At 25.7% G+C, this 13,825-nt stretch overlaps 1 protein-coding gene across 1 annotated transcript in view; it reads right to left on the bottom strand.

Annotated features, from left to right (window-relative positions):
* Positions 1–13,825, bottom strand: part of LOC129618681 (protein Mo25) — a 46,328-nt gene that overhangs the window by 1,416 nt on the left and 31,087 nt on the right. The window contains exons 2-5 of the mRNA XM_055533580.1: positions 1,791–1,907; positions 713–1,024; positions 463–627; positions 290–394 (exon numbers count right to left, since the gene is read on the bottom strand). Of these exons, the coding sequence (XP_055389555.1) occupies positions 290–394; positions 463–627; positions 713–1,024; positions 1,791–1,907 (699 nt within the window). The remainder of the gene's footprint in view (positions 1–289; positions 395–462; positions 628–712; positions 1,025–1,790; positions 1,908–13,825) is intronic.

The raw sequence follows: 13,825 nt of genomic DNA on the forward strand, positions 1-13,825 counted from the left end.
AATTGTAATTGTTATGTGACTAAAATATGTAATAAATTAATTTTAATAAATTAATTTATTACGTAATAGTTAATATAAATCAATTTAAACAATAATATGTTTAAATTGATTCAATAACAAACTGGAATATATATTTTATATAATAATATTTTTTGATTAACAATGCTGACGATTTCTTATGTAAATAAAACTAAACTAAATTTTTACTCAATTTATATAATATTAAAAAATTTCAGCAAATTTCAAATTTTTAATTTCAATTTCATTACTCATAAAAAAAATCACTTACTTTAAAAACATGGAAGGCTTCAAATTGTATATTTCTTGATTTTTCCTTAAGCATATTCATCATAAGCTTTAAATTATCTGGATTCGATATATATTTTGTCATAACCTAAAATTTATTTATAATAAATAAAATGTAAAATTATTTACAATTTATATTCCATTTAAACAACTTACAGTAAAATTATGTCTGTCTAATAATAATTCACCAAGTAATTTTAAACTTTGTCTCCTTGTAACATAATTTTCTGAGTTTAATAATCGCTGATAATGTGTAAAAACTTTATCATAATTTGCTTCAAGAAATTCAGCACATAATATTTTGTGACGTGTTAATAATTCCTAAAAAAAACAAAAGTTAATTACAAATATATAAGTATGTAAGTATTAAATTTCATAGAAGAAATAAATATGTATGTATATGTACCTTGAATGTTGAAAAAGCATCTGAAGCAATATCAAATGTTGATACTTCGACATATCGAAAGAAATTGAAAAATTCTTCTGAATGTAACATTATTTTAGCTAAAGCTTCATATCGTGCACATTCTCTTAACATTGTCCCACAATTCAATGCAATTTCTTGATGTTCATAGCCAGCCATTAATGTGAATAAAATCTCTGGTTTAGTGCATATATATTCAACAGTTGGAGATCTAGTACCAATCTGTCGTCGTAAAACGTTATTAAAAACTTGAGCCACATCTTTTTTCCCTTCAAAATCGATCCGATTTAAGTTCTTAAATATATAAATTAAAAATAAACAATCAATTAGAAAATAATACTTAAAATTAAAAAATCTAATTACTTAAATATATAATAAAAAATTACTTAAGGCAGCATATGTGTAAATGTATAGCAAATTAGAATTAAAAAGAAAGAAAACGAGAAAAGATTAAATCGGTCGTACCATCTCTGTGGTACCCGTATGAATATTTTACATTAGTTACAAACAGGCAACAAAAGGAGTCATGGCCTTCTTACTAATCTTATTCGTTTTAATTTTGAACATTTCGATTTGATTAAGTTTTCGAAGAACTTTTACTGTAAGAATTTATATTACTTTTATTTTACCCATTAGCCACTACTTAAGATTTTAATAAATAATTTTGCGAATTATATGACATTTAATAAAGCCGCTGCTTCGATCAAACCCAAATCTAAATAGGGATTACTCTTAGCAATTTGAAAGTAAAGTCTATGTTTTTGAATTACTGTTAGAAGAAATGAACAATTGGACGGATAGAAATAGTTTAACTAGAATCCGATACTGAACAAGAATATACATATATATTTTTAAGTTCACCTTTTAGACGTACATAGAGTGTACGTCTACTTTAGTGTTACAAACGGAGTGGTAAATTTGTATTAAAATAAATTTATAAAATTATAATTGTAAATTTCCAAATATCATTCGTTTGTGGTAATGCAATTTATGGAAATATTACGTTAAGACACAGTGCTCAAGAGAAAATATATTAGAATTATTTAAAAAAAATGTTTACCTGTATTAATAACAGTAATAAATTACTATTATATAATTCTTGTGATAGTTGTGCTACTACGTATTCTGTTTGAGGTTCAGAATCTGATGTACCATACAGCATATTTTTGATTAAAACCTGAAACAATATAAGAAAATATATTAAATTATGATGGATTCTCTTTTGTACAGAATACTTTTATTTCAATAAACTGCGCATGTTTAAAATTAAATTATAATATTTTATTGAAATTTTATTTTTGCAAATAACATTTTGAACTAATTGTTCTTTTTGTTGTCAAAACATGTGATATGTTCGTCTCGTATTTAACAAAAAGAGTACTTTATTTCTTTTCTTTAAAGAAGTTACAATATAGACAAAATTTTTAAATTAATACATTTATTTTACTGTTATCTCACTAGATCGAAGTATGCCTGGTAGTTTTTGAGGACAACATTAATAATATACTATGTAGATTTGCATTCGACTGCATTCCTTGCAAATAGGAAGAAATTCTTTATCATTGACTGGGCTCCAAAGTCGGTTTTATTGACAATTTTATAAATCTATTTACATTCTTCATTGTATTTCAGAAATTAGACATATAAAACGATTTTGATTAATATTAAAGTCCCATTCAACATTTTATCACCAAGAAAATATTTTTTCTTAATAAAAAATTTTGAAATTTAAATCTATCAAAGAAACTAGCAGGGGCCTATCAAAAATTGAAAATCACAACAAGGGGTCTACGAGCGAAAAAAGTTTTGGAACCTCTGTTTTACGTCAACCTTCTTTTTGACACAAAATCTGTGTTACCATCCAGATTCTGGTACGTTATATATGAATTTTTATATTCTCGACAGTGAAAGATAAATTAATTGATATACTTTTGACATAAAAAAATATTTTTTTTGTAGTCTTGCACCAAAACTACAGAGGAATAACGTGTTATACTCTTCGATTAAAAAAAATAAAAAGAAAATTGAAAAAAAAAATCAGTTAGCTTTCTTTTTTTTTGACTAAAAATTTGAAAATTTTTCATTAATTACAGTAATTGTTCAATTGTACTTTTTACTTTTTCATTACTTATGAAATTAAAATTCATAAAATAATGTACAGAAATGAATATTTTGTCACGCTCAGTTAGCAATTTATATTTTAATTGAATTGCATATTTCAATGTAAAAGTGAGCCAATAAAAATATTTTGTTCGTGTTTCACATAATAAAATTTATGACAATATTTTAAGGTGGTTCAGTTAAAATAGAATATACGACTCTATACAGACGGTCAAGCACTACCACGAAATATTTTGTTTGTTGAGTAATGTCAAACATAAATACTGACGTGTTTGTAACAGTTCAAATTGTTAAAGAAAGCATCAACATAGAGTATTTTTCAATGGGTGGGGTATGCTATCCTTTTAGTAGGTCCAATCCATTTATAGGGGAAGGTAATTGAGTTTCCCATTTAAAAATTACTTTTTGCACTAAATTTGAAAAAACAAAGGAGATATCAAGAACAAGAAATTTATACTTTCCTACTTAGCGTTCTGTTTTCATTGCCTTTCATAAGATATTGTAAAACATGACAATTTGTTAAGGTTTTATTATCTTCTATTATAAATACGGGGCTAATGCAAATGATCTTTAGATGCGCATTTCCGTTGTCACAGATTTTAATTTTCGCATTAAAAATCTATTATTTAAATGTAGGTTAAAGGTGTTTATCTGAGTTCTAGTAGAAACCTATTAGAAAAGAAGTTGAAATTAATATATCTATCAATGTAAACAAAATTCTTGAAAATTTAATAGCCCATAGTACCAAAATTATTTGAAATGCATTTTTTTTTTCTGTAATACTGATGTCGAAGTAGTAAAAGCAATTTCAGAACTTACATTTTTTCCGCAACTACTTATAATTAAATATACATACATATGTACATACATACACATACTTCTAGTTAACTGTAATAAATAATAATTTATTGGATTTATATTTGTATTTTTCAAAATTTAATTTTATCAGACACGAGGTTTTGTTTTTAATTTAATTTTTATGTCTAAATTAATTAAATCGAAAATTTCCATCAAATAATTTTAGCATTTAAAATTTAGGCATTCAAGCAAATATCAATGGCATCATAGACAACTAAATGTTTCTTAGTCAATGCTTTCAGATTAAAAGTGTTTATCAATAAAACTTTGTGTATGTATGTATAAATATTTATAAATATAATACATGTAAGTTTCCCAAAAAAGAAAACTTTTCATCAGTTTTCAATAAAATGAATGAAAAGCGAATTATTGGACTATAACGATATTAATAATAATAAGATTAATAAAAACGCGAAATAGTCACACTACGTAAAATAATTGTAAAAAAAAAAACAAATAATTATGCTACTTTTAAATTTCAATATTAGCTAAGTACTTGTCCAAATCGGATTTTAATCATTTATATGTAAACATCTTTGTATATTTTTCTCCTGAATTTCGCTACTAGGGTTAATAGCACACACATCGTTATTCACCTTTTTTAAGAATGACACTAATTTTCAATTTAACAAATGCACTATAGTTTATGACGGTCAGCACATTTCCAACAATATTGAAAAAATGCCGTCGTCAAATAAATGGGTTGCCTTTCAATAATGTAAAACTAAAAATAATAAATCCTATTTGTTGAAATAGTTGCATAAATAAGTATACTTTAGCTTAAAAAGCCGGCAACTGTTATGTTCTTGTTTTTATGCGAAAATTCGCATAAAAATTGGAGAATAGAATTTGAGTGTCGAAGATATATGGAGCTAAAGTTGACATTTTTTAAACTTTGAGATGAAATAAATCGGAACTGGAGAGAGTAACAATGAAATTTCATTCGAGTAAAAAAAAAATTGAACAAATTACTAATATATTTATTGTAGGTATGACCTTCGTATATAATTTTTACCGATCGTATTTTGTATACAATGGGTAGGTTATGTGATAGCAACAAATTTTGCATATCGAGTTTTCTGTGGGAACGCATTTCTCCATGATAGCAAAGTGTAAATAAACTATTTTTAGCAACCTGTCGGTCTGTGTGTGCACGCGTGTATCTCAAGTTCGGCTGAACCGATTTTGATGAAATTTTATATGTAAGTTTATTTCGACTATGGCACGGGTTGATCTTTTGGGATACACCAGGCCTCGGGAACTGCATTACTTATGAAGAAAATATTAAACAGATTTACTTGAAATCTCCTGTATAAGCTTCGCTCGACCGTCCGCGAAAACTCCTAACTTTTCAGTTCAAGAAATCAGGCGTAAGCAATTGCACGTTTACCTCGGGCCGAACACAAATTTTTGCGTATATATCATCGAAATTTAATATTTAAATTCTTCGTATTAAAGCGATGAATCTATAGATTTTTTGGAAAGATCAGGGCTCGAAAACTGATCTGGGGGCCGATTTTACTTTTTTTTACCATATCTACGGATCGAATTGATGGAATTTCTAGAAACTTGATATTTTAATTCTGGTTGTCACCGAAACTAATTGACGAGCATTTCAGGGAATTCGGGTAGCACAAAGCGAAACTCTACTAAGAGCAAAATTTACATTTTTCTAGGTATGTTAACTATAAGCTTACTAGTGCCCTAAAAATTGGAAAAAAGTATTTAACAGGCATTTCTTTAATATTCTGTAACACTTTCACTTAACTAGACAATACACATTGCGGTCGGTTATGAGCTGACCACATCAGATTGTTTTTGAAAACAATAACTCTAATGATTAAGTCATGTCTGATAATCTAGGAGATCTAGTTGAAATATCACAAGAAATTACCCTTCTTTTAAATTAATTCATGTTTAATATAAGAATTAGAGATATGGATCTTTTCAAAAACGCTTTTTGGAACCGAGACAAGAGTTCAGCGACAAGAGTTTGTGTAAATTATATGTGTTTGTTAACTTTGCAATATAGTTAATTATGTGTTATTGATTAATCATATAATTATAAATATGCGTTACACATAAAGCGTCCTCTTGCTTACAAACTTAGTGTGACAACATAAAATTCATTGATATTTTTATACAACAGACTGTAGATATTTATGTAAACATAATCAATTATGTGTTCATATATATACATGTGCATGCACTTATACATTTGCAACCTGCATACACATTTATTTATTTTTTGATTGTATTTTTTTTTAACGTGGATGAATGCTGATGCATTTTAATTTACTAAATTTCTTTCTTTCTTTTTATAAACTTCTTAAGCGCCAACATTCTGAATCAAGTATTTTTAGACTTTATTTTAAATATGTTAGCGCAAAGATTGGCGCGACATTATTCAACCTTGATGATGTGTACGATGAGAAATTGTGAACGAGTCTTGCATTACATAGCAATTTTCATATAAGTATGTATTCAAAAATGTAATTTCGTATTTGTGCGAAACTATTTATAAATGAGCAAAGTACTTCTTAATTATTTTTACAATGTTGTATTTTGTTCGCAATTGAAGTCAACCATTCTTTTTTATTTTTTAATCAGATATTATTTTAATTTTTATATTTAATTAAATTTTCATGGAATATTTCTTGACTTTCAAATCTCATTATGCGACATTTGTTGACTCACTCAATTCTGTTTTATTAATAAGTTATTCTAATTATAGCTTATACAATTTTGCAGTCTAATATTCTAATCAATTTTTAGCTAAATTATTTTATAACAACTTAGCAAAACAACAATATTTAAAAGTGATGCAAATATCGTTTAAATGAGCGTACACATAGTATAGCATTTAAATTTTTTTGATCGAAAGGTCACGGACTATTTAAGAGAAATAAGAATATTTTAAAATTTATACTCATTGTCATATGAATCTTACGTATACATATTATATATAAGCCTAAATTACGACGGTTTTCATCGCATTACAATTTTAATTTTGCCCGTATACTGATACCCGCTTAGCATTCAGTTCCAAGAATCGCAAAATCGCAGTATATAACGTATTTCTAAAGTAGAAAATCTATATAATATTTCAAACGCACATAAGACCATTGCACGTACTTGCGGTTATTCAAATCTGTCACTGCACAAATTTTATTTAACATGCTCTAAGTTATACATACATATATTTTATTATATCAAAGGATTTTAAGTTCAATATTGTCAATTGAAAAATTGCTTATTAGTTTCACCTGTCCGTCCGTCTGACCGTACGTTCGTCCGTGTGTCTCTTCACAAAACTTCCACACGCTTGAAGACAGAAAGCTGAAATTTTATATGTACATAGATCTTTACTAGAAACTTATTTCCGTTGAACAAAATTTTCACCTATCTCCCCCCTTTAAAAGTGATTACCCCCCTAAAACCCTAAACACTGCATTTTTTAACTATTTATTGCAGTGAAAGAATAAGTATTTTTCAAATTTTGCAAAAGCAGAAAAATATTGGCTGGCTTCTTCTATCGCTATATATTACTTCTGGACTTTAAAAAAACAAAATGGCCGTTAAAATTTACCGTTATCTAAAACCCGTTGTATTCTAATCTTTAATGCCGTTTTTCTTATACACCGTACGTTACAGAAGTCTGAAATTTAAGCAGCTCTTAGACATTTATAAATAGTTTATTTCGTTAGAAGAAAAAATAATGGTACATTCCATGCCATTAAAAACTATAATTATATTTCTTAAGTCACACAATTAACCCTTAAAATCGAGCATTACGTGAAGTCTTCTTTAAATTTATGTTTTCTTTATTTCAAAGACTGCATAAATCGTTCATCCCAAATATATGCAATCCTTGAAATAGTTTCATATATGAATAAAAATAATTCTGATGTTGTTGTAGGTATACATAGATCGTATATAAAATAAGTATTCTCATTTGCTGAAAGGAAAAGTGCTATAATACAAACCATTGGTTTAACCTAACTTTATTTATTTTAAATTCACAACATAAACTTTCAAACTTTACCCGAATTTATTGTTAGTTTTTTTTAGAACTTCTTCAACTTACGTTCAACTAACAACTCATTTTATTGTGCAAAAATTCAATAACGTAAATTTTAATAGTAATTTTCAAATTCTTTAAACAACTTTTCTGCCTTGTTTAACAACCATGCAGCCTGCTTTAATTAAGTTTTTAATTAAATTTATAAAAAAAAAAGTTTTTTCTTCCTTATGCAATTACAGATTTGTTAAATTCAAGACGGAAATTTGATTAATTTAAAGAAAAAGAATTTTTTTTTATTTTTTATCACCCGAAAGATTCGTGCCAATTTAATTACAATTACATATTATTAAAGTAGTACAAAAACATTAGAACAAAAAATAAACAAACGTTATTTTTTTGCAAAAGCATTATTGTCACATCAAAAAGCACGAAATTCTTTTGTTAAATAAACTAGTAACATACAAACATATTGTACTGTACAAGTGGCACCTTATCCGGTTAGCTTCTTATTGTACATAAAACATGAAATTTAGGAATATTGTTAAAATTTAAGTTAGCACAATCTGAAAAGTATATGTTACAACTAAACTTAATAAATAACTTCTTTCGATAAATTTCAAAGAAAAGAATTTAATATGGCTTTGCGACTGATTTAATTTAAGTTTTAGTACATACTTATAGGGTTTAGGAGTTACAACCGAATTGTCCCTAAAAAAATTGCGCGGCAATTCGGCAAAAAACTATATGTATTTTTGACAGTATGAGAATTTACTGTATATCTAGTTGTTTACGTTGCTCTTTTCCAATATAATAATAGAGAGAAAAATATAGCTTTGATGGATTTAAAAATATTCAATTACAAGCCAATATTCCAACCAAATATACGCATATAAATGAGTAAAATTTCTAGTGTTGAATTTCACGAATTAATATTTTTGATATTCTTATTTAGAAAATCTTCATTTTTAAATTACATTTTAAAATTACGTCTTTTCCAAAATCCAAGTTCAATCCAAAATTTCAATCCATGAAAACAAAAACAAAAATAATTTCGTTTGATATTTATTTTATTTGATTTCATAAGAAAATATTTTGGTAATGGTATTTTGTTAAATGAAAATAAGGAGGTAAGTACCTGTCCTATCCAATAAATTTAAATTTAAATCAGTGTGACTGAAATAAAATATTTTTTTAAATACTTAATTTCACCTTGACAATTTTTTTTTCTTTTTTATAGAATTTAAATATTTCCTGGATTTTATTTAAAAAAATTCTTAATAGTATGATTCGGTCAAATATCATCATAAACAGTGTCAAATTCTAATAATATTAAAAATTATTTGATTTTGGGAAATAAATATTTTAAATTTAAAGTACATACATATAAGGTAAATTGTGGGTATAAGTATTTGGATAAATTATAAAAATGCGGTATGCGGTAAAACTGCGGAAAAGTGTTAGGAAATTTTAAAGGTTATGACGTAGAATTTAATGCCGGGCTTTTACAATCACATTATAAAAATTTGCGAACAAGAAATTTTTTTGGAGTTCATGCTTTTATACCCGATACTATTGAACGATTCCAACCTTTAGCTGTTAATCAAAAAAATTATGAAAAACTAATTTAATTGTTTATGATCCAAATCAAGCAACTTCAATTGAATATCTAAATCCAACCTAACATTGTTTTTCATATCGTTTCTTTCAAAATACCATAATTTTTTATTGCAATTCGCCACTGAAAACTAAAAATAAAATCAATTCAAAATCTAAAAATTGACTCAGAAATTTATTTATAAAAAAAAAATCGCGAACAAATTCCGCGTGTTTTCTTTTTTTTTGTTTTTATTATATTGTTATGATTATTATTGAAATTTTAAAATTTTGATTGAAGATATAAATAATCATTTAATAGTAGTATTAGTATATATAAGTATATGATAACACGGGTAAAATATTCGAAACCGCAGACGAGTTAAAAAATTAAATTTACAATTTTGTAAAAATTCTATCACATTCCTTTAGACTAGATTGTAAAATAGAAAGAGATAGAAATATATTTATGTGATTTTGATTCTTTATTTAAATAAAAGTATTTTTAATTGTTGTTGATAAATTTACAAAAATTTATAAACAAAAAAAAAATTGTTTTTGTGTTATTTTGATTTTGTTCTTAAATTTTGTAGACAAATTACAAAGAAAAACGATCTTGTTATAATAAATGATGCCAAAAATTCTTAAAATAGGAAAACAAAACATTTAATTATTTTTTAATTAAGTGCATTAAGCTTAAGTTGTTATTAAATTTGTAATAATAATTAAACAAATATTTATAGCACCTGTTTTTATCATTTAATAGTTTCAGAGTTGAGTAGAAATTGGTTGTAATGCACTTGTTTTCATTACTTAAATATCATGGTTTTGAATACTTAATATGAAATTTAAATATGATCCGAAAACTTTGGGATTTTTTTTTAAATCATAAAATTATAAAAGAAATAATCAGCGTTAATAATCAGTAATAAGCAGTAAGTTAATGCTAAGATAAGGTTCAATATCCCTATAATACATACAATGTTCATTAGTTATATAATTACTGGCTAAGTTTTTATGAACTGTTTAAATGTTTAATGAGAAATTGAAAAATTGAATCGATATAAGAACTAACTCTCGCAAGAAAAATGAAGTATGTATGTATATTATTGCAATAGGAGAAGAAAAAAAGAAATTTTTTCTATAGCTAAAGCACAGCAATTAACAACTGACAAAGTAAACAAAATCCGAGCTGAGAGTGAAAATCGACAAATGATTGACAGAACTTAGTTCTTATATGTCAATATGAGAGAGGAAATAGCAGAATGCTCTCTAGAACACAGAAACAAAACGATTAAAAAAAATACACCTTTTCACCACGCAAAACAATAAAAGCTTTACGATCTACTTTTAATGTTTAAGTGTACTCGTATCAACATTTCACAGAGGAGAAGCATTAGGTTTAAAAAAAAAAACTCAAATCAACACCTAATAAATAAAATTTAGCAACACGTTAGTTTAGTTTATGTAAGAGTTCTTACATTTTATTTGTTTTCTCGAATTCTTTTTTTTCAGTTACTGTATCTTTTTTCTTGGTCGCCGTTTTATAACAGTTACATCGTCCAGATTTTGAAACTAAACAAAGCACAATAAACAAACTTTTACTTTTAATATATTTTAATTAGAACTGTGGATTACAAAATTTAAGATGCAGGTTGATTTCAGTTTGATTAAGACAAGAGAAAATCAAGGTTTTCTCTTTATATTTTAAAGATCATAAACGTAAAATTATATAATCCATACGTTTTCTAAATTCCTTGGACAAATATTTCATATAGGATTTTATTATTAGATTTCAGATTAGGTTTATATTACATTCCTTAATTATAAACACTTAAGTATTCTAATTTTAATTCATTCACAAAAACTTCCTGGTTTTCAAGTATTATGTAAAGTATTTGAATAATTAAAATAATTTGTTTAAAATAGAAATATACATATTAACATTTTAAAATAACAATTCAAAAAATTTAACATAATTAAATAACAATCTTCATAAAAAAAAAGTTAGTATGATTGAATCTAAATTTGCTCAATTGAAATACACCAAAATATAAGCTAAATTCAACATGAAATTTCAATTTTGTAATTCAATTAACTGGAAATTCGCTTCAAAAACAAAAAAACAAACAAATTCTTAATCAATTACTTAACCTTGCAATTTTTAAAACAATTACTTAAGAAAAATTTTAAATTACTTAATTAACCAAAATTGACCTTTAACAAATATTTGATAAGTACACATACAAACAGAAAAAGAAGAGAAGGAGAGAAACAACAGCGCTGCAAAAAAAATCCATAGATTTAAGAAGTTATTATTTGCTACTAATGGCCTCACACAAGTATTTTCTTTAACAAGTTACAGGACAAACTTTTTGCATATTATTGGTTAATTTGAATTAAATCAATGGTTTGTAAAGTGGCACGTTTCCTTTGAACAACCACTTAAATTATTATTTTTAATGTACGATTAGGAAAGCGAATAAAAAAATGCATACTTTACCGATTATATACTGGTAGAATTCGATAAATAAATAATATTTTTTAATAGGAAAACAATTACAGTTATTTTTTTTTTCTATAGAAATTCAGAAAGCCAAGTCATTCCAATAAATATGGATTAAAAAATTGTAATTGCAACAACTTGCAACGAGTTGATAAAAACTTTTCTGCCAGAAAAATAAATTTCTCGTTAGCATTTATTTGTATATGAAATATGTATGTATGTGCTTTGTATCGGTTTGCAAATGATCGAAAGAATCAAAAAATGAATTCTACACTTGGAAAAATTAGATTGGAAAATAGTAGACGTTTACAAAGCATTCTAAGGAGATAGCAATTATCTACATTTTTTAATATTTTGTAATTCTCCAAATTTTTTAATTTTTAAAGTTTTATATATTTATTTTTGAAGAACTTTCATTAGAGATTATTTATACGAAGTTTTCATCAAAATTAAAATAATTTGATTCCATATTTTCAAGTAATATATCACATTAGAAAAGCCCTCTTAAAGTTATCAGTTAAAGAACTAAGTTGAACAACTAATATCGGATTAAAATTCCCTATAAGTTTATACGGTTATATCTTTTAATAGAAAATGGCTTCAATAAAAAAAGTATTACAAAATAAAAATCAACGTTTTCAGTAATCATCGTTATGTTATACTTATGTTCTAATATTCTGCTTAATACTTGAATGATTCGTGTATTATTTAACCCCTTTACCTATATAACTATAAAAAATTATTGCTCTGGTAATTGAAAGACAAAACAAAAGCAAAGTAGAACGTCCAATTATCAAAAAAAAAGATTTTAAATACAATTATACTTTTCCATATTCATCCATAAAGATTACATTCGAAGACTTTATACACCCACATACATACTTACTTAATATGAAATATTAATAATTTTTAAATGCCCAACAAAATACATGACGTGTATGTACTTATACTTTATTAAAATTTAAAAACAAAAAAAATTTAAAACAATTTTTTTTATTTTTTTTTGTTTTATAAAAGTTGTCACTTTTTTTAGTCATTTTCTTTAATAATGTGTTTATTCGTTTTAGCACTTTTTCAAAAAATTTTTGAAAAAATGTGCTTATTAGTTTCACTCTGTCTGCAGTCCGACCGTCCACCCGTCCGTTCGTGGATCTGTTACTTCCACACGCTTGAAGATAGAGAGCTGAAATTCCGTATAGGAAAATTTTTAACTATCTCCCCCACCTCAAAACCCTAAAAATGCCTTTTTTTAACTATTTATTGCAAAATGAAAGCAATTTTAATAGTATAGTAGGTATACATACATAGATTGTTTTTCAAAACAGAATTTTCACTTGCTAAAGGGAAAAATGCTAAGATACAAACCATTAGTTTGACCTAACTTTATTTATTACTGACTTCAATTATCTTCAGGGTTTTGATGATACTTTGAATTTTTATTTACTAGATTTGTAAATTCTGATACTTGTATTATTTAGGTGTGTCGATAATTTTAAATGCTGGTCAATAACAGTTACATCTGACGGCCACCAGCAATCAACAAATTTTATATTTGTAATTAATTTTTTTTCTTTAAAAATGCCAGAAAATTTTGACAATATAAAAGGCCATTGACATTATTAATTATGTGACATTTGTTTTTTGCATCATCGGTGTTTGTGACATTGTTTTTGCATCACTACTCGTGTAAACATTCTGTTGACAAGGCTAAGTCGACTAAGATGTAAAAGAATTCAACGCGTATTTTAGAACACACCTTACGTTAACTCTGAAAAATTGCAGTAATATGGTACTAATACATAATTCAGCTTATGAATTTTAATTGCTGAATTTTGCAAATCCAGTAAGTAATATTGCAATTTTACAGTTACAAAACAGACAGTCGTTTTTGTTTTATTTTCTATAACCAAAAACCATATTTTTTTTAAATAATAAAATTTAACTAGATCAATAAAAAAATCAGGCTTACATTTCTTGAATAACTTTAAAATTA

Source organism: Condylostylus longicornis, unplaced genomic scaffold (assembly GCF_029603195.1).
Source record: "Condylostylus longicornis isolate FDR11 unplaced genomic scaffold, ASM2960319v2 ptg000010l, whole genome shotgun sequence".
NCBI classification, from domain to species: Eukaryota; Metazoa; Arthropoda; class Insecta; order Diptera; family Dolichopodidae; genus Condylostylus; species Condylostylus longicornis.